Source organism: Carassius auratus, chromosome 10 (assembly GCF_003368295.1).
Source record: "Carassius auratus strain Wakin chromosome 10, ASM336829v1, whole genome shotgun sequence".
NCBI classification, from domain to species: domain Eukaryota; kingdom Metazoa; phylum Chordata; class Actinopteri; order Cypriniformes; family Cyprinidae; genus Carassius; species Carassius auratus.
Genome location: NC_039252.1, coordinates 13,479,606 through 13,502,541, shown reverse-complemented (window position 1 = coordinate 13,502,541; position 22,936 = coordinate 13,479,606). Strand labels below are relative to the sequence as shown.

The window sequence follows — 22,936 nt, the reverse complement described above, 5'->3', positions numbered from 1 at the left end:
TCTTTCACATATGTGGCTATTGTTTGGCACTACGACTCTTATGCATATACAACGTATTATACTATATACATCTCACACAGCTTTCCATAAGTGATATGGTCTGTGTCCGCAGCTTATTTTCTTAATTTGGAAATGAAATATTGGAAATATGTGGCTGTTCTAGCCTGGAAACCTTCTGTAAGCGGAAATGTTGTGAGTTACAATGAAGCACGTGTAGTTGCAGGGATGTCTGGGAAATGTAGTTAGGATGCATGATTATGAAAAGTGTGGTTTTTATGGCTACTTTTAAGAGAAAAAAAAGCTTTTTGCATGATTTTTTTCACAACCCATAATAACCTGTTCTTTCAGTTGCTCAGCAACCAAATATTTTTTGTTTGCCATTTGGGTTTTTTGTTTGAATTTGCTAGAAATGCCCTGAAAGGTTGCTGTTCAGACAGTGATGGAGCCATCAGAGTGATTTAGATTGCATATAATTATTCAGGAAATGCACACGTATACATATTTTAAGAATGAACACTAGCATTAGCCGATCCTTGTTTTTTTTTTTTTTTTGAGTAGCTTTTTGCCTCTGGTAATGCTTTTGACCCCATCAGGAAAGGGCATCGCTGGGGTGAACTGAAGTTTTGCATGGTATTAGGTTATTATATGGCTCCTCATAACTCAAAGGCCCTAAGGAGACTCAACAATCAGCTTCCATCAACTTATCAAATGGCCTTTGATTTATAACCTCAGATTGGAGTGAATTAACTTCAATTGTTGTGACTCATCCATCCTTTTAAACAGAATGTACAAATCTTGACCTCAGATAAAATTGAGGTTGTAGGCTTGTATAAATAATGAAGAACCATTTTGTATAAATAATGTATTTTTTGCATTGTTCTCTTAACAAACAGGTTTGTCAAATAATAAATTACAAAATGTATTGATTTATAGAAAAATATATTTTTAATATATAATATTAAATAGTATTTATAATTATTCTAACATGTCATTTAAAATTATATTTAAATATTATTTATGTAATATTCAGCATTGCAATTATTTGCTTTAAGTTTATGTGTTCTGTTTTATGTATTTTATTATATAAAATTCTATACTGAATTAATTTGTAAAAAATATATAACTTATTAGAGACTGTATTATTATTATTATTATTATGTATAATTATGTTATTAAAATATAATTAAGTATTTTAGAATTCAACATTGAATTCTTTTTTCATGAATTGATGCGTTTTGTTTTTGTGTATTTTATCATAAAAATCTATAATGAGAATTAATTTATAATATATTATTAGACACTATTATTAATATTATTTGAGTAATATTTTATTAAAATGCTTTTTAAGCTGTGATTAAATAGTGTGTTTTATGTATTTTATTATGAATATCAGTTTCTATAATGAGAATGAGCTGTTAATGCAGAGAAGTTACAGTAATGTGAACAATGTCACAATGCAAAACAAAAAGTTGAAAGTTGAAGAATAGGATTCAGTATTTCTTTCCTTTTTGATTTTTGGTGGTTAAATGTGTCCCAGGCCTTTCTTCGAGATTCAGCTGTCTTATTTGAGTTCTGTTTTCTGTGCAATTTTCTCTTATTTACACTTTTTTGCCCCTATGTTTTCCTTTGTTTGCTGCAGCAAAGGATGATGGGAGTTTGGCGGTGGCTCTGGGTTATACGGCTCACCTGGTGCTGAGGATATCGAACTTCCTGCAGATTCCGCTCAGGTATCCAGTCATCCACAAGGGTTCCCGCTCCTCCATCAAAGACACCATCACTGACAAACTCACAGAGAAGGAGAGAGAGTAAGAATGATTTTCAGATTCTTGAAGTTTTATTGCTGAGTAATTAATTCAACTACATTTTTCACAGCTCTGTATCACAGAAATCATGTTTTTAATTATTATTAATAGTTGACAGTAGAAGAGCAAACCAATTGATTTATCTTATGCATTACGCTCTAAAAACATTCTTCCTTTAATGTAGGAATATTTATGCATCTTTTTGCACCTGTGGTGTATGTGTGTGTAATTGGTCCACCTGTCTGGTTCAGTTTGCGTGTTCAGGGCTGGTTTAAGGCCCTTTTTGGATTAAACGCTACTTAAACGCCACGGGGTGCTGACTTTCATGTGCCCACCTCGCCTCCCTTTCATCCATTCCTCTTTAACTCTCTTTTCTTTCATCTTTTTATCTCATCCTCCCTCTCAGTAGATTACCACGTCTGCTGCAGCATGGGAGATAAATAACTAAAATATAGAAATAGGGTTTCATTGGGGTCTTAAGTTTATGTTTGAGCAAACTTACTGATTGACATTTTGTCAAAGCTGCATTTATCAAAGAATCGCTACAATTTTATCTCATAATTCACAGTATATTTTTTGCAAATCTGACTTTTTTTTCCACCAGAATTCTGAGTTTACATCTTGAATTTTTTCATGCCACAAAATTAAAAAGGTAATTGCAGCTTTTTGTCTCAAAATTCAAACTTTTTTTTTTTTAATAGTTTGTATGTTGACTTTTCTTCACAGAATTGGCAGTTATCATCTTGCAGTTGTGATTTAATCTTGCAATTCTGACTTTTTCATTTATATATTGCAGATTCTTTCTGAATTGTGAGATATGAGCTCAGAATTGCGAGAGAAGAAGCTAGAATTGTGAGAAAAAAGTCGCAAGCGCATTTTTTATATATATTTTTTATTCCGTGGCAGAAATGGCCTTCCATTCTTTTGTTAATGGTAAAGAGAGTTTTTTTTTTTTTTTGTAAACCTCTGAGTTACAGGTGGATTGTTGGTATTTGGTGTCAGCAATATTAAGTACACTACTACAGTACTACTACTACTCATTCTGCTCCTCCAAATCTATTTGTAAACAAGTTTGACCTTTGACATCCATTCTATGTCTATGTTTATAGCTGTAGCATCTAGAGTAATGATTTCATCATCTAATGGGATTCTTTCACAACTCTTGAAACCACCACGTTTGCCTGGTCTGCCACGAATGCAGTTCTTTCCCCTTATCTTCATAGTTTCATGTTAAATTGCATCCTCAGGGTGTGATGTTGCCCTACCATGTGTTAAGATGCTTGTAATTTGACTTTTTGTGTGCATGCTATGCTATGGTTGCCATGAAGGCGGATGCACACTCTTCGGGCTTGGCCTGTGGGGTCCGAAGACCCTGGCATTTTAATGGCAGAATGTGTGGGCACTGCAATTACAGTGCCGGCTACTTCATTCAAATTATTGTTTTTCTGTGTTTGGGTGCCGTAACCAAGCAGGAGCGATCCAAGAAACGAGGCTGCTGGTGTGTGCTGATTACATGTCTGCGGTGCACATGCCCAGAGAGGTATCACATTCCTGCATTCCGCACATGGTGAAAAGCCCCTTAATGAAACTTGCAGTAAAATTGGATTGTTATAATCGGATGGGCCTCCTTTTGAATGATGGGGTCGAGATGCCTTTCTCCGCTTTTGATGTAGGATTAATGGCTGATTTCAACAGCTTTTAAATGAGGAGGATGAAGATGGGGAGGTGAGAGAGAGGGGGGCAGAAAGAAAGATCCTGGATTGTGCCAGCTCTTCCTCTCGTGCTGTGTGATGACTTGATCACTCTGCAGCTACGGATGGGCACAAGTGCTCGGAAATGACTCGGAGAACACAATATTTGCATGGCATGATCGATTGATTGTGATATTTTATTTTTATAATGGCATTTGGCAGATATTTTGATCCATGCATTCAATATACAGTTTTTATCTGCATAAATTGGGCATAAACAGGAAACTTGTGGTTAGATTGGGACACTCTTAAAAAACAGGTGGTGTGACACACTGAAATAAACGAGATGAATTAGATGCAATGTTCCACTAAAGATGTCCATCTAATAATTATAGAAATAAGAAATGTATTAAATCAGATTAATATTCACTACCGTTTAAACATTTTGGTCTGTAGGATTTTTAAAAAGAAATGTAGACTTTTATTCAGCATGGATTCATTAAATTAATAAAAAATTACATTAAATACATGTATAATGTTACAAAATATTTTTGTTTCAATTAAATGCTCATCTTTCTGTTCTTCAAAGAACCTGAAAAAAAAATAGCATGGTTTCCACCGAAATATTAAGCATAACTGTTTTCAACATTGGTAATGGTAATAATTTATCAGTATATTAGAATAATTTCATGAAGGATCATGTGACACTAGAGTTATTCGGCTGAAAATTCATCTTTGCCATCACAGGAATAAATTACATTTAAAAATATATTAAAATAGAAAGCAAATGTTGTAATATATTAATAATATTTCACAATATGATTTTTGATCAAATTAATGCAGCCTTGGTGAGCATAAAAACTATATTTTGAACTGTAATGTACATTGAAGAGGATAATATCTTAAACTTTTAGATTATTGTTTTTGATTATGCATTTTAGCATTTATTTAAATCCATCTAGCTTGGCGTGTTTGTATTAAACTACACTTCATTTTATGAATAAACACAACTATCAGTTTGAAAGCAGCTTGAGCTACTGTCAAATGTATTCCAGTCCAAATATACTGTCATCATTCACATAACCTAAAGGCGGTCGCACACCGGACGAGAAGCGCCGCGTCGCGCCACATGTAGGACAACTCCAGGTATCGCACACCAGACGCACACATTCTATATGCGTGAGCTCAATTTCGCAGCAAGATGGAAGAGTTTTAACTTCATCTATTATTATTATTTTAAATATATGATTTTAATTGATAAAAGCTGAGTTTTGAACGTTAATTAATGAAAATAATCTGTGTTAGGCTATTATAATAAGTCTGTTATTGTTTTGTTGTATCTGTTGTCTAGGCAACTGTGCAGCTGAAAAAGTAAACAAACACTTTGTAATGTTTTATTTGCATGAAACAAGTGTACTGTTTTTTAATTTCAGTTTCATTTTATAACATCTGGGTTTTTTAATATAAAACTATGCAGATGGCGCTCTGTGGCGCGGCAGAAATTTGAACAGCGTTCTGAGTCGTAGCTGGGCGCCGCGGACAGACGCCGAATGGCGCCGCTGGTGTGTGTACACCCATACAGAATAATGTGTTCGAATTTTAAAGACGTGGCGCGACGAGATGCGGCGCTGCGCTTCTCGTCCGGTGTGCGACCCACTTTACTTTGTTGAAAACCTTTATGAAGGTTTTCAAAGTATCTTGGAACAACATGAGGGTGAGTACACGATTACTACATTTTATTCCTGGCTGAGCGATCCCTTTAAATTATTAGCTTAGCTACTCCTCAGCTTTTTTACATAGACAAAATATTTGTAAAAAAGATAATAGTGTGTGATTTATCTGTCGAGCCCTCCAGCAGTAGAAATGATCACATCCCTAGCTGCGGCTGGCTCAGATCAGGCCTTGAACATTTCTAATTCTCAGTTATGTCTAGTGCAGACGTCCCGCACCAAGTGTCCCGATTTATTGCGTTCCTCATTGATGTCTAGATCTCTAGATGTTCTGCAATTTTCAGCCACGTGAATGTAACTCAATAGGCCGTCTTTCTGCGGAGCACCAGTGAAGGACAAGCCTTTACAAGGTTCACAGACAGTACATTTGGCCGCCCACCTCCCGTTCTGCCAATCACAGCTCCTCACTGGAGACAGTGCTGTTATGGAAGTCAAACAACAGTCAGGACACACTCTTGGTGACCCCCAGCCTGTGTGTTTGTGAATGTGTGCTTGTTTGTGTGAGGGGCAGCTATTAGCAGCAGCTGAGCAGGGGGTGAAGGCCTCATGTATGTGTGTTTGGAGATGAATCAGGTGCTGCTGAGAAGATAAAGGTCTAACCCTTCAGAAGTCGGACTCCAAAGCTCATTAAGGTATGAGTTACAAGGAGGAGAACAGAGGGACCTATGTGGCCCTCATAATTAACTCAGCACGAGCCAGATCCTATTATCCCCGCTTCTGCCGTGACCTTGTGACCTCCACACGCCATAACTTACAGCAATATGAGCTGTAATCAGCCCCAACGTGTCGTTGTTTAACATTGTGTCAGCCTTGCACTTGATAAATGCGGTTTAAATCATCTTCTCTATCTCTCTCATGGCCTGCTGGTCTGGCATTCATGTGTCTGTATCTGTCGTAGCAGGGTTTTGGGTTTGTGTAGTGGGTGTTCTCTGAGCTGCAGTTTAGGCAGTCCATTCATCTCCTTTAGTTTGGGAAGATACTCTGGAGGTCTTCATAACTGCACTTACTGTAGGACTTTTCTTTGTAGCCTGTGGTCTGCAGCCAGACAGAGCAAATCAAGTTGTCATTTTGGAGCTCTAGTAAGCAAGTAGTCATTTAACAGATGCTTTTATCCAAAGCGACTTCAAGTGCACTTATTATAGGCGCTCGCTCAAGAAAGGGATTTGCAGAATTCAGAATTGAAGAATTGATTTCAGTTTATGAGTTTGAATTTGAATGGAATTGACCACGTCTGTATGGATGGCTAAGGGAATCACATCTATCTATCATTCTGTCTGTCTGTCTGTTGTTCTAGCTATCATTCTGTCTGAAGTTTAGTCTGTGATTCTGTCACTGTCTTTCTTTCTATCTGTATTTCTGTCCATAATATCTATAAGCTTTCAAACTTTAAGCCTTTTAAATTTCCGCAATTTTCGAAAAAGACAAATTTAGCCCTTCTAGTTAGAAATTACAATTAGATGTATATTAATTAATTTGAATAATTAATTCTACTTCCTTACATTGCAGTTCTTTATCCTGTTTGTTACCACTATTCTGATTCATTTCAAACCCAGGAGATGATTTCCAATCCAATTCTGAAAGCCACACAATCATAGTTGTCTCAATGCCAGGGTCAAACCTACAACCAGCTTTACCAGCTCAGAACTTTTAACACTATGCCTTCCAACATCCTAGGTGTCAGTGAGGTGGCCCATAAGCTGGAACAACCTCTGACCTCACCTCCCTCAAATTGTTTAGGGGTTCTTTCGATCACCCAGCGTGTGTATAAACAGATCGAACTGATGTGACCGCCCCAGGCCAAGATTTAAGATAAAGCTGTCAGGACAGTGATTGTGAATAAAGATGAGTGAAGTGTGAGTATTGTGGTGATAATCACTAGTCATTTGTTACTGATGTACCATTGTAGAGCCAGAAATATTCCTTGAGAGTCTTACTAGATGAACTTAGAGTTGGTTAGCTGAACTCAAATTAAGAATTATTCCATTATTTTCCACATCTAGTCACTTTTGACCTGGTTCTGTAGGACTAACTGATTCCATGTTAAATGAGATGCTGGAGAGATGTTATTAAGAATGTGATTGAATTTCTATACGCTCACTTACTGAAAAGAAAATGTTATCTTCAGAGCTTGACAGTTGATAACAGCCTACTGTGTATATAAATTGAGATCTAGAATTGTCAGGCCACCTTCCCAGTGTCATAACTATGAAGCATTCGGAGATCTTGTTTTCTATATTGTCATTTTTTTAATTAGAATGGCTATGTTTCAAACCCTAGTGAACTGACTACAGTACCTTGAAATCATTTTAAAGCATCATGTGCACTCTCAATGCAAAAATTGTTCCAAATTTTAAGCGGAACAAGGCTACTATTCTTTTAAACATATTTAAGACAAATTCAAAGGCGGCTTCGAATTAATTTTTATGGAAAATGCAATCAAGGTAGAATGCCTAAAAACACTGGGTAGTTGTCTTGACACAAGAAATCAGAGGAACACGTTTATTTCTAGGCCAAGTAAACTGTTCAACTGTTGGTGATATTAAAAGATGTGAGATAGACACTTCAGATTTGATTTGAGGATGCTTGAGGTCCTGACTAATGCCTTGCAACAAGCCTAGCGGAAACTTTTTGTTGATGCCTCCTTTATGTATCCAAGTTAGTCCCTTTTGAGGTTCCATTTTGGTTAGGATGCTTACAAAACCTACATTAGTTGTTGAAACAGAGCCGATGTTTCATTGTATGGTTATATAGGAATGTACATCACCTTAGCTGTAATTGTAGTATCAGGCCTCATTCCAAAGTCTTATTATAAGTCATTTCCGTGTTTACTTGATTTAACAGCTGCTTAAATTGTGCAGGGCTCGTCCATTAAACCTGAACATTCGCTGTAATATCGACCCACCAGTCTCGTAAATGAAATCTGACGAATCCCATTCTGACCATAAAACCATAATTTTCGACGTGCAACCTTCTTTGCTTCTTATTAACCCTTTCCATCCACTCCTTTAGCCAAACCATTGATCTAAAGTGACCTCAAATGCTCTAATTGGATGGACAGGAATTGGCTCTCAATAACATTCTAGATCCAAAATCAACCCTACATGGGTTTCAATGCATAAACTTGAAGTTAGCTGCTCTGACCATTAAGCTACCACCACCCCATACCTTTGCTTTCTTTTCCTTGTTCTTACCATGCGTATTATAGCGATTGTGTCCCAGTGAGACTGTCTTGGAGTGCAGTTCTGCGTTTCCTTCCTTCCTTCTCCACCTTGGATGCCTCATCTGTTACCAAATGATGCGGTTTGGAGTTTTTTCGGTCCTATACCAATTTGATCTACTATCCTCTTTTCTTAATGTAGCACTAAAAATTCACACAATTCTTTTTGCGTAACGCTCTTTGCGATCTTGGAAGCGTCTTTGACCCCCTGGATGCATTCTTGAAATGCAGTGGACTCTAACAACATGTTGCACCCACATTTCTTCACTTCTAGTCCATCGCTGCACGGCTGATTTCCGCAGAGGCCTGGAGATGCGATCCAGATGTACTCTGGGTGATGGAGTCCAGAGATTGTCCCGTTAAACCGAAGTCTCCCTCTCATATCGGCTTTTATTGAGAACTGTATAATGGCGCTGTCCACTTTTTCAGAAGGACTTTATGACAAGCGTAAAAATGGAAGTAGGAATTGACGCATCGCTCCATGAGTTGCCAGCTTGGGCTTCCAGACCAGAGAGGGTGGCCGTGAGCTCAAAGGAAAGGAAAATTATTAAAGGATCGTTTGATGATGTCTTCTAAGATGGCCTGTACTTCCTTTTTAGGGTTGTCTGGTTGTATTTTATTTTCATCTTTGAAGAGCTTGCAGATCAGTTTCTCCTTGTCTGGATGCATGTCATGAGCAGCTCCTAATTGCAGACAGGTCAAGAAATTAGAGAAATACTAAACCATTGCATTTTGTGAGCAGTGTGATTCATAACAATGACTTCTTGAAGGGCTAATATCATCTGAAGACAGTGGAAAGACCCTTCAGTCTTTTATGTGGCCCTCAGGGACAAAGTCCGGCTCTGCCAGAATCAGTTTGAAGGGGATGAAATGTGATAAAAGCACTCATCATGAAGACCGAAGACTAGAGCCAGGCTGTGTTTTGAATTAAACTTTGTTGGGATACCCGTTTATGATGTTTGGAAAGCCCTCAAGTTTGAAATGGCTTATTTTGATTGCTGTTTATTTTCCTTAAAATTGTCAACAATCTTGTTTGTTAAAAGAATGAGTTTGTTCTTAGGTGTTGGTCTTAAGTAGTTTTCCAGTCTGGAAGAGGTTTATCGTCTCTTTTATGTTTCGTTCTTAATAGGGCAGCATCAACATATTGATAGAACATCAGTTGTTAGCTGATTTATAATTTTATGTGCATTAATAAAATAGTTTTATAATTTGAATATTATTTTAATGTTGGATTTAGTGCTGTCAGTTGATCAAAATTAATTGCACATTTTCTTCTGATATTAATTGCGATTAGTACTAGTTCAGCCCCTGCATTAAATATTTTTAACTGGAAAAATGAATTGCCTCCTTCAAAGTGCTAATTTTGACAGCACTAGTTATATTATTGTATGATCTTCATTATATTATGATTTTCTTTAATTTAATGTATTAAATTTGTATGAATATTATATTATCATAATATTATGCAATTTTCATTGTTTTGTGTATGTTAGGGTTACACGATATATCAATATGATATTGGTTATTGACTGGTTAGGTTATTATTTACAATTTTATATACACATGAAATTATATGAATATTTGGTAGCACTTTATTTTACAGTCCTGTTCCTCATGTACATACTATGTACTTATTATAGTAATTACAATAACTATGTAATAACTAGGTACTAACCCTGAACCTACCCCTAAACCTAACCCTACCCCATGTAGTTACCTTGTATTACCAGAACTTTCTTAGATAAATACACTGTAAGTACACTATAAGTACATGTTAGTACACGTACTGTAAGATAAAGTGCAAACGAATATTTTATTAATACAATACTAGTGTACAATCTTCATTATGTTGTGTTTATTAGGGCTACACAATATATTGAGAGAGTATAATTTATTGACTAGTAACATTATTTTAAATAAATATGACATTATGCCAATATTATATTATAATATTATTATATAATCTTCATTATGTTTATTAGGGCTAAACAATATATTGAGAGTATCAGTTATTGACTGCTTAGGTTATTATTTAATATTATCGAAATAATAGCTATTGACTGGAAAGGTTATTTATAATTTTATGTACACATGAAATTATATGAATATTATATTAATATAATATTATACAATCTTCTTACTGTTTTGTGCTTGCACAGGATATTGATACAGTATCAGTTATTGACTGGTTAGGTTGTTATTTTATGTATAAAATAATTACATTTATGTGAATAGAATATTTTATTGTTTTTATTGGCCAGAATATAGATATAGGTGCATCTCTAGACCGTATGTTCTTCATATATTGCTTTTTCATTAGAGGTGAAAAAAAACTGACCAACACAACTTTCAAATCCAACTTTTATTTGTTATTCAGGTCTCCCTTTGGTCTTCAGGTATTTGACTGAGAATTTTTATGCTCCTGCTGCAGTTTTCCAGACTAGCTCCGATCTTCATTAGGAAGTTTCACTGTTTGCATCCGTCTGGCGTGCGACTGGGCCTCGATGAGAGTTAAGGGAATACTGCAGCAGCCTGCCGTTTGGTGGGTGGTCGGAGCGGATCATGAATAAGTCCAGGAACTGTTGAAAATCTTCCCAGCTACTCCAAATGACCTGCACTAATGTATACTCTCCACAGGCCTCGGCACATGTGTTCCGCCTGCCTGTTTACATATAATAATTGATACTCCAAACGTACATAATCATTTCATCCTAATGCTGTTTCGTGCTAGTGCATATTCTAACTCTATTTGTGAACTACCCATATTTATGTATTAACACACTTGCGTGCACGTTTTCTCAAAATCCTTCGTTCTTTCTGGCGCACACACTTGTTGCTTCTATCTCCTTCTTTGATCGCACATATATGCAACATAGCTTTCAGCGTTCCCTCTCTGCACATTGTTCATTCGCTCGCCCGGGAAACAGAGAACATTCCCCATAACTACAGTGTTTTTAATGCAGTTTTAGGCGTGGGGAGTCATAAATCAACCCAGCTGCTTTTAAACAAACACCTGCCTCCAAACTGTCACAGCTAATGGCAGCACTTGCCGTATAAATCAACCATAGCTGTAACTCCCAATATCATTGAAACGATTACACTGAGCATCTGCCATGCAATGCTGTTTTAATGGTCCAGACACAGCCGATAGCCCTCGCTGTAGCCATTCTGAGATTTTCCGCCTCGCTTTTAAAGTATGCGTGTGTCTTGAAAAGGTCCAAAAGGAATTTGTGGGCCACTTACTCTGTCGTCTTAGTTTCTTTATGAGCTGGTGTAAGAGAACAAGGTGCATTTTTCCCTCCTCAGCTGTTTAATTAAGACCAGAAATGTGGCCGGAGAACAGGAAGGGAACAATTTTTACTGTATGTTATAGTTATTTATTATGCTATCCATCGGAACTTTCTCATATATACCATTTAATAAGTCAAACATTTCTATTGCTGGTGCATGCGGAATGTTTGTTTGCATAATAACATTTGCAAATGATTTTAAATGATCAAAGCGGGACTAAACAAACTGTAGTATAAATTACAGTGGCCCTGAAAGTATTTGGACACTTATGTCACACTTAAATATGTAGGAATGCGTTTTCATTACATAACATAACATTGCTCACCAAGCGTCATTTTTTTAAGTTGGCATTAATGAAAGTAATAATGCAGTATTACAAAACAATATTCGCAGGATAACAAGTACATCTCATGATATCAAGAGGCCTAATAAAGTATCAGAAAGGTCCAACCAAAATTGTATTTTCCTTCTGGTGGCACCATGTATTCTGGCTGTGGTACACTCCAATAGAGCAATGTCCAGCAAGTATGACATCCACATCAATCTAATTGGGGTAGATGGGATCCAACCACAATTACTTTTTGGCAGCAGACAGTATATTTTTTGATTGCCAGACAATGACAGCGACGAATCATCCAGCAGAAGAAAAAGCAGTGGCTCCAATTCAGTCCCAGAACATATGTATATATGTACCTTGACTTGAGCTATTACACAGGTGACATAAGGGGTCAGACTTACTTTTCATTTTATAGTATAAACAGGGAGTGGCACATGCCTTACAGATTAATTTATAATGAATAATTTGGTGAGCTGGATTTTTAGATGTAGCAAAACAATTTTCCCAGACATTGTCCCAATCAATCATGGTGTTAAGTTCTCTTTCCCAGAAACCCTTAGTCGGAATGTTTGAATACTGTCGTACCACAAGTGATTTATAAATTATACTCGCAACACCTCTAGAAGCCACACTAGAATCTAGCCAATTTACCACCGGATGAGGAGATATTTTAATATTTTAAAAGACCAGGGTACTCAATAAGCTTTCAGCGTAGATCTTAACGTTAAGTATGAAGTGACGAGAATACTTTTTGTAAGCTAATAAAACAACAAATTCAACAATTTCTTTGTCAACAGTCTCCTCTGTGACTCTCCATATCATTGTATGCCGTGCCACAAGGATGCGCTGTTCCTACGTGTATTTAGCTTTGATTTGAAAGAAAACAACGCATCCTTGTGGCGCGGTTTTCATTCAAAATATCTTATCTTGTGTTCCAAAGACGACCCAAACTTTTATGGGTTTGGAACGACATGGGTTTAAGTGATTTAATGACAAAAGTTTCATTTTGGGGTGGAGTGTCCCTTTAAGGTGAATTCTAGACCTTTATTATTCCACAAGAATTTTGATCTCTTTAAAATAGCCAGTAGGGGGTGTCAGAGGTAACACTAAAAATAAAAAGCTTAGCCTCGGAATTATATTCATCTTGAAAGTGACTATGCTTCCATGAAGGGGACATACAGTAAGTAGATAAAGAATCCTTAAATAACACCTGTGATGAGCTGAAAAGAATATATAATTCCTAGCACTGTCATTTTGTAAACGCCAGACATTGCATATATTGGAAAGTCGCCGCAAAAATGTATTAAAACATCCAGAGATCATTGAATCAGACTTACAGGCATGAGATCCATCTAACTGGAAATCCAACACAGCATTAAAATCGCTCCCTAACACCACAAAACTCACAACTAAAAAAATTATGAATCACCCTCAGAGGGTGCATATACAGCATATTTAGTATTATTTAGGGAAAAAACAACATAAGTGATTCGCCTTCTGTATCATTAACGGATCTTATAATTGAAAAAACAATATTCCGCTTAGACACTATCAGCACCCGTTTAGTTTTGTTTGAGAGCCGTAGAGGAAAAGATCACTTAAACATATTTATTTTGGAAGTGATGCACATCCGCTGATTTCAAATGGGACTCTTGTATAAGGGTAATAGAGACCTTTTTGCAACTTGGGTAATCGAAGCATTTGGTTTGCTTAAAAGGGCTATTTAACCCATTAATGTTCCTTTAAGTAAGATCTTATTAAAAGCAAAAATAACTACATTGATATTTAGCGTAACCATAAAATGAAATTCTATATATTGTGATGTAAGATTTTGCTCATAACCACCCCCTTACTAGTAACCACTTGACACTCTTCTTTCCAAGCCACTAGCCGCTTCTAAAGGTCTCTGGTCATTTTGTTTCAGGATTTACTTTTTTGTAACAAAAAAAACTTCAGCTGTACTGTTCAATGAAGCTGATTTCCTGTGTATGTGATAAAGCAGAAGTGATTGCATTAGTTGGTCTGCTGAGTCTGCTTTAGAGGGGTCAGGTCTTGGCTGAACACCCTAAATTTGTCATAGAGCGGTTAAACAGAGCATAGAGCTTGTGTGCTAATGTAAGGTCATGAAATGATTATGAGGTGCCACACACAAAACATACACTCACTCAAAGTGTATGTAAACATCCGGTCTCATAAAAGAGCTTTTTGTAATTGTACATGCCTGTTTTGTGTCTCTCTTCTCCTCTTGTTTAGTTACTTGATGATATCGCACTCCTTTTTTGTAATAAACACTGAAAAAATAAATTGGTATAGGATTTATTACTTGTAAAAATAGCTGGAAACCTGCACAAACAATTACAAAGAAAGGGAAAGTAATGCATTGAATTCAACAGTATAAAAACTGAAATAGTGTTTTCTTTTATAACATTCTTAAATAATCTTTGCAACTTGGAAAAATCATTTTTTACCGTGGAGTGAGGGAGAGAAGACGGAAACAGTCGGAAGGAAAGCGAATGAGAATCTGTCACTGTCATGTTCAATTATCGAAACCCTTGTTTTATTGAGTAACATTCCAGATCATACTTCAGAAGGAAGTTTCAGCAAATGTGGAAACATGGAGGCTTGTTCTTGCGGTTGTCTTGCCCCGTCACAAACATTTAGTGGAAAAGTACAGCTCTGCTACTGATGAACCCCTGTCTTTGAGGTGGGACAATGAAGAACGCAAAGTTGCTATATTAGTATAAGGATATTGGAGGTTTTCATCAGATTCATAAGGTGGGAAAAATTGGATTGACAGCACCCTAAAACCTGTTGGTGAGAGTGCGAGGGGTGAGATATGTCCGCTCCAGTCGCTTATTTTTTATAGAAATTATTCAGTTTTATAATTTTACATATTTTTTTTTATAATAACAATTATTTAAAATTCTATCATTAATTTTTTAAAGATTTTAAATGGTTTGGTTATATTTTTTTATACAACTTGAATGATATTTATCAAACATATCCTTTTTTTTTCACAACTTGAAAGCATGGCATTTTTACTTTTACTTTATATATATATATATATATATATATATATATATATATATATATATATATATATATTATTTTTATTTTTATTTTTATTTTTTTTTTTATAAAATACCCCTAAAAACATTCAAGATTTTTAAATAATGTTTTTAAAACAAGTTGTAAACTTGTAAACAAAGACAGTAGGTCCTATTTTAACGATCTAAATGCAAAGTGTAAAGCGCAAGGCGCAGCTGCACTCAGGGCGTGTCCAAATCCACTTTTGCTATTTTAACGCCGGAAAAACGGTTTGTGCGCCAGGGTGCATTTTTGGAATGGGTTGTCCCTATCCTCTTATAACATAACATTCAACAAACCAATCAGAGTGTCATCTCCCTTTCCCTTTAAGAGCAAGATGCGCTCGCGCCATGGCGGATTGCTACTTACATGCCGGAATTTGTTGGCGGAAAAGCTGAACGCTTCTCAAGCGAAGGAACCGATCTGCTCGTGTGCTATAATTGTTTTAAGGGCAGTTCAGTTTACATTCAGTTTAAAATTATTTTTTCTAGATAATGTTTCTGCCTAGTTCTGAGAAGGAGTACTAGCACTCAGACAAGCAACATGGGACACTGTAAAACTGATATCCAGCTAAACTCATCCATTTGCGTTGTGCCTTGTTTTGTGTGACATTTTGTGAGGTGTGGGGTGAATGGAAGTGTTATTCCGCCGAGTGAGAGTGAACATTTCTCCAGGTCTCACTGTAATCCTTCACATTTCCAATAGTGATAAAAACCATTCTCATTTCCTCTCCATTTTTCTCCCTTTCTGTCCTGTTACCCGAACACACTTTTTCTCATATGTACATACACATGCTTACACACACACATGCATACTCTCTTCCTGCCCCCTGTTGCTCTGTTATAATATATTTGACTGGACATTCCCTTGAGAAATTCCTGGTGCTCTGTGAACCAGAGTCACAGTAGTATGATCTCACCCACACACACACACACACACACACACACACACACACACACACACACACCAGAGAGCGCTCATTAATCACTGTTAGGTGACGGTGTATATTTGTGTGTGTGTGTGTGTGTGAGTGATTTTTGGCTGGCTTACTGTGGTTGTTTCTATGGAATATTTTTAAGATGTGGCTTGCAAGGATATGATCGGGAACCAAGCGATGTTCGATTCCGATTCTTGCTCAATTTGCACTTCTCATTTGTGTTGTGATGCAACACGGCTATTAAATGAACAGCGTGAAACATAAAGCATTTCCCCCACGAATAAGCCAGTCCTTTTTAATGAATAAAAAATGTACAGCGCTGAGAGAAATGTCTTATTCCCAAACGATTGACTCCGAGTCGATTCCAATGTAGTTGGATTCATGAATGACTGAGCCAATTCTATTTAGTGAATAAAAACCAACCAGCATAACCAGTGTAATCTGATTTTTGAAAGAATCACTCTAATGAGCCATTGTAGGCCCATTACAGAACGAATGAATGAAGTGTGAACAAATCATGAAAACATTTGTCTTATGTGTACATACAGTACAGTCTAATCTGACTTACAGATGAATTACTTTTATGAGCCAGGCAGTTGTTTTTAGTGAATAAGAACCTTACCATACCAGTGCAGTCTGATTCACAAAAGAATGACTCCAATGAACTGGCTGTTTACAATGAACCAAAAACATGAATCACAACCAGTGTAGTCCAATTACACAATTAATGACGCTACTGTAAATTAAAAGTTTTTTTAGTGCCTCAAACAGTACTGGTTACAACTACTTCAACTGTGAGGCTTAAATCACCCCCCCAGGTAGGCTTTTAAAAGTATTATAAAAAAATGTAGATTTAAAAGTTTAATAATTATTGAATTATTGAGAATTATTGGCAAGTTATTGGATTACATTTATGTGTCAGCAACAGGTTTTTATTTTCCAAAAACTTAAAAAGTGCTGAACAAATTAATGTAGAGAGAGAATATGGATTAAAAGTGTCTGTTTAATTTATTTAGTACTGTAATTTCAGTTTCACTTAAAGTGAATTTTATTTAGGCTCGCCATTTGTAAGGAATGTTTATAATGAAAAATTTAGTTAGTTTAATACTAATTGTTTTTTTCCTGTTCTGAGGAAATTAAAATACACATTTTTAGCGTTCATACTTATTATAAACATTTTGTTTTGTCTACTGGTATTTTGCATATTTGATATTTCTAAATGCAACATAATTTTTTATATGTAAATAATGTTATATTATTATACGTTTACATTATTTACATTTTTCTGAAAGTCAGTGCAGCTTTTGACTTGGTGTGAGTCATTTTTTCGAAAAATTTTGGTATTGCAAATTGTTTGACATTTTTTAAATAATTTATTGGTGATTAGGTCATATAAAAAGTTTTAAAACTGACTTTTTTATATTTATATACATTTATTATGGTATTTTGTCACGTTGCCAGTATTGCTGTTTTGACATGTGAGTTTCTATTGTTGTTAGGATGTCATCTTTGAATGGAGCGAGGAAGCTCACTGGGTTTTTCCGTGGATTTCAATGCAACACTGCACTTGTTCTGTTCTTTGACGCTCAAAGTGACATGAATGACATGCTGAAGTGTGTGAATGGGCAAGTTTAAGTGTGCATCTGCATCATGGCTATGCCCCCCTGTGTCTTACAGGACAGGACGAATGTGAGAGTGTATGTGTATAAGAGACAGAATTGTTAAGACAGGAAGTAGAGGTGATTGCGGGGGTCTGTCTCCACTCTTCCGCGATTAAAAGCCAAGTCTTAGGTGCCACTGACAAAAAGGCCTCACGGATTACAGAGGAACTTCCGGAAGATCACTCACACCTCTGGGTTGAAGGTACCTAGTGCCCGTAGGCTACAGTGTGTGAGCCCAGACCGGTTCCAGTCCATGACCTCTCCTTCTGAGCTGTTTTGTGAAAATAAAAGATGAATGACTCTACGTCGCGCGTTCACAATCGTGTGACTCTAACTGCATTCCTCAGGTATGGAGTCTTGAAAACACACACGCGGTGTTTTAACAAGCCTGACAGCGCTGTCAGGAGAGCTTTGTGGTTAAAGTGGTGATGTTTTTGTTGATCACAGGTGGTTAAGCTGGAGGCTTTCTGTCGTCTTCTTGTTCTGTGTCTCTCTCGCTCTTTCTCTCCCTCCGTGTAAGCTCTTAATAACAGGGCAGTTATGTGGTAGTCTGGTATTACGGGGCTGCAGTTATGTCAGGTGTTAGTTGGAGCTTCTTCGAGGAGGGTGCAGAATAGTCACGAGTTGTCTTTTTGTCTGTGTGTTGAACCCATCTGAAGTTTTCTCAGAGGGACTTTCCAACTGGGTTTTTCAGGCCATGTTCTCCAGTAAAAGTAATAAGATGTTGGGTGCAGGAGGTCTGCCTGTGTTTTTTTTTTTTTTTTTTTTTTTTTTTTTTTTTTTTTTAATAAATGTGGCCATTGCTACAAACTGCAGACACAATTGGATGTTGATCTTCTTTATATATTCTGTTTTTAATGTTCTTTACCACAATTGGCTATAAAAATGTAATAATTTTTTTTAAATCCATTTTAGACATTTAAAAAATATGAGATTAAAGCTTGAAATTCCCACTTTGACTATACGATAAAATAAAAGAACATTTAAAAAAAAAATAATAATAAAAAACAGTGAGCATTAAAATCCATGGTACTTCAGTTACATTACTGTTTTTTTAATTGTTTTTTTCCTATTTTAGCAACTGTCAAACACTTATATTTTCTTATGAAAATGTAAATATAGTTCTGATATTTTATTTTGGTTTTATTCATTTATTTTATTTGGATGAAATGAAAACTAAAGCCTAATACCTGCTCGTACTTTAATGCTATTATTCTGGTGCCTTGCAGTCACTTATATTTCTTTTTGGATCTAGTTCTTGTTTCAGTCAATTACATTTTTTATTTATTATTCTTATTTATTGTTATTTTATTTATTTATTTTATTTTAATGACATTAAACCGAAGCCTAAATCTATGATAACTTTGACACTATTGAACTTTAATACGACTCTTTTGGTGCATTGCAAGCACTTATATTTATTTTTTAGAAGTGCAAATTTAGTTCTTGTTCATATTTTATTGGCTAATGGTCAATGTTTATATTGGTGTATTGCTTCAATATGATGAATGGATCAACTAAAGATGAGTGTCATCCACACCACAGACTTCCAGTGATATCTGGAACGTGTACCCTATTGTATTGGCAATATTGGCACAACTTTTTATAATAAAAGCTTTTTTGTGAAGTCTTAAATTCTCAGTAAACGCTTCAGTGTGCACCCTCCAGAATTACAATAATAGTCCAGTGTGTTCATCTGTTGTGAATCTTGACTGGTTAATTCATTATACGTTGCTCTGATGTAGACATTGATATTGTGTGCCGCTCGGCCATCTCTGCATCATGATTACGCTTGTGGTTTAAATGAGAACGGACCGAAAGAAACAAGCCAGATTGATGATTTTAATGGATAATAGATTGTGTTTCAGACATGCATTTGAGAAGCGGATCAGAACCAGACCTGCAGAGCTCCAGGCAGTCTCTTAACATCTGCTGAAATGGCTTACGTCAGAAAGAGCCTGTTGCCTTGCGGAGTTTGTGAAGAGTTTGGAGCATCATCATTGCTCGGTTAACTTCACAGGACATAAATACCCTTAAACACTGAAAGATTCCTGACTCTGAATGTTGGATTGTAAATACAGTTATTAGTTTCAGGCTTTGGTCTTTTGGTTAGCTGTTTATCCAGATGACCTGCTGTTTTTCGTTGTTTGGTGCGAGGTTGTCCTGTGCAAAGTTATGAACTGATTACGACCTCATAAAAAATGTTCTTCGCTTTGTGTTTGATATGGGAACCATGTGTAACGGTTCAAAGGTGAGTGCTGCGACTCTTTCTCATGATGCCTCTCTGCTGTTCTTGTTTGCAGGTTCCCTCTCTACCCCAGAGGAGAGCGTTTCCAGTTCGAATACGGTGTCTATTTGCTCAACAAAAACATCGCCCAGGTAAGAATGTCACCATGCTCCATTCTACAAATCTAGATGGCTCACCAACTCATTACACAGGGTGTGTCCGAAACAGAAGGTTTGGATGTTGCCCCATTAGTCAGTGACTTAATAGGTGGTGTTTTAAGAAAAATACTTCCATATTTTAGAAATTTTTCATGTTGTAACTCGCAACAAAAGCACTTCCTGGTGTTTTTGTTAACGCAGACCAATAAGTAGACTGGGGTCTCAAAACTGGAACTTCAAGGAGGCCTCAAGTAGCTTCTATACAAATCTATCTGTCTATCTGTCTGTCTGTCTGTCTAAATTTGATTTATACATAGTATTTTTATTTTTTTTTAATACAGTTTTTACAATTTTAGATTTTGAAAAAGTAGATTTGTGAACAAGGGTTGGTTATCTCATCATTGGTTTGGTTGCACTATTAAAAAGATAGAAAAAAAAAACCCTGAAATAGACTTCTATGATGAGATTTTGGTCTAAGTTTTTCCACAGCTAAAGTTCAAGGACTGTTGACAGGACTTTGTGGAATCCACTTGCATTAACGTCATACAAAATGACTCTCATGAGCCATAGCTCAAATCCAATTTTCAGCTTTGGTCACAAGTAAACAGCTTGAATATAATCAGTTTGCCTGGTTAAGTGCAATATTAACATGCCTCCGTGAATCTGGGAATGGAATCCAAGCCTCCTGCGCTCCAGCTGTTGCCCCAAATTAAAGAGGAGATGAAAAATACAGAATAGACTGCAAGGAGGTCAACCGAATCGTTCCGTCTCTGACCCACGCGAGCAGCACGCACGTTGCAAGAACAAAAATGTAGCTGTGTGCATGGAATGAAGTGATATGTAAACTCAGCCAACTCTGAGGGGAAAACTTATATATCTGTCATGTTTGATCTATGCCTCCATTTGTAGTCTGACTGCAAGATGCCCTCCGCAGCTTTTTCTTCATACTGCCTGTCGTCCACCATATCCATTCCACATCCGCTTGATCAGAACGAATGTAATGCTTTGCACCTTTGCCAGAAATCTTCATTAACCTTGTCAGTGTTTCTCTGTAGGGCAAGTTAATAGAGCTTATCTCGGTATGTCGACCGCGTTCGAGCGGTTTTTAAGCTCATTGTTTAGGAAGCCTCTCACCCTGAGTCAAGACGATCCATATGAGCTCAGTGAACTCAACATTTTGAAACATTTGAGTCTGTTGAACTCTACCGATTGGGCTTTTAATGTTAGTTAACATGGCTACGTAGCAAAACAGATGAGCTGTAACTCATTTCATGTTTGGGCCTCTGTGTCCGTTTGCACATGTGTTCCAGTTTGGGAGAGGAACTGTCCGGAGAATGCATGACGCTTTGCCTTTGAGTCACGCTATACTCGTAATTTCCTCTTCTTTTAGCTATTTCAATCCCGATGGCAAGGCCCGCTGTATGTATTCCGCTCCGGCACGCTCTTTGGTTATCCAAATAGGACTAAGCTGCTTCGCCGACCCCTGAAGATTATAAAATTGACCTTTGCTTTTCCTACCTAATATGATTTGCGAAAAACTAGCAAGTGAAATCCTGTTTGTTATTTTGTTTTTGTGGTCTGTGCCTCCATCGCTCTCGTCTTTAATACGTTCCGTTCGTTAGTCGTAGCCGCGGTGGCTCTGTGTGTCCGGCTGCTGAGACTAAGCAGAGATCGGGTTTCACAGCGGTGCTCTTGTTCTGGAATGGAGGAGATTAAACGTCTATCTTTTATTAAATTGTGTGTGTTTGAAAACGATCCAGGCAGGCAGGAGGGAGAACTAAAGGAGGGGTGTTTTAGTTGCTTTGAAGCAGCGCGCTGACTGGATGTTGTTTTTATGCAGTCCTTGTGTCATGGGAGGAAGGGAGAAGAATGTCAGGTGGCCAGCGGGGTTTCGCCCGGGCACTTTTGTCTTTGATAGATGAGTTGAGAACAGTGATAAAAGCTTTCAAGGGCTTTTTTATTTTCTATTTTTTTATATCTATATCTTTGCCGTTTGCACCATTGCAACAAGGGATGAGTCAAAATGGACAACTATTTATTTTTATTTTCATTTTTGCTTTAAAAGGAATCATTTTTAGATGGTTTTAGTGTGCTGACAACGTGCTGTGGTTTAGCGTGCTGTGAGATTGTCAGCACATTCAACTTTTTCAGAGATGTTTAGTCTTTAAATCTATCCCCTTCAAAGCACTGCTGCTGTAGTCATCAAAGCTGAGCTTTTATAACAGATTCACAGCCATCAACAATGCATCTTAACAATACATTTTTTCTTGGTGCGTTGATAGTTTTGTGCAATATTTTTGGATTTGTTCAATATCTTTTGTACTATTTAAGCATTTTTGCATTCTGTAAGAACTACTTTATGGTAATATATTGCCAGGGAAACAGCATTGGATTTTAAAGATTCTGGTTCAATGAATAAACTGATTTTGGGAGCAATTTTTTATGTTAGAATACATACTTTATGAATGAAAATTTAAAGGGCTATTCACACTGGACATGTTTATGTTTAAAAACACGAGACGCAAGGCAGTGGGATGGAAAAACTACATTTCTGAGTTTTCGAAACAGAACAGTTTTTGATCTTTTAGGCAAAATATTTTTTAAACGTTTGCATATAGTAGACTACTTGCATAAAATCCATCAGTTGCCAGTTTTTCTTTAGGCAAGTTTTAGTTGAGCATTTTTAGTCCTTTAGTCAATGAAAACCTGTTTAATGGTTAAATTTTATAAAAACATATTTTTGCTTAAAATTACAATTGCATTTATTTTTTTCATTAATCAGAATATAAATTTTTCAA

At 36.6% G+C, this 22,936-nt stretch overlaps 1 protein-coding gene across 1 annotated transcript in view; it reads left to right on the top strand.

Moving 5' to 3' along the window:
• Positions 1–22,936, top strand: part of uvrag (UV radiation resistance associated gene) — a 98,509-nt gene that overhangs the window by 37,480 nt on the left and 38,093 nt on the right. The window contains exons 12-13 of the mRNA XM_026273808.1: positions 1,640–1,805; positions 20,057–20,132. Of these exons, the coding sequence (XP_026129593.1) occupies positions 1,640–1,805; positions 20,057–20,132 (242 nt within the window). The remainder of the gene's footprint in view (positions 1–1,639; positions 1,806–20,056; positions 20,133–22,936) is intronic.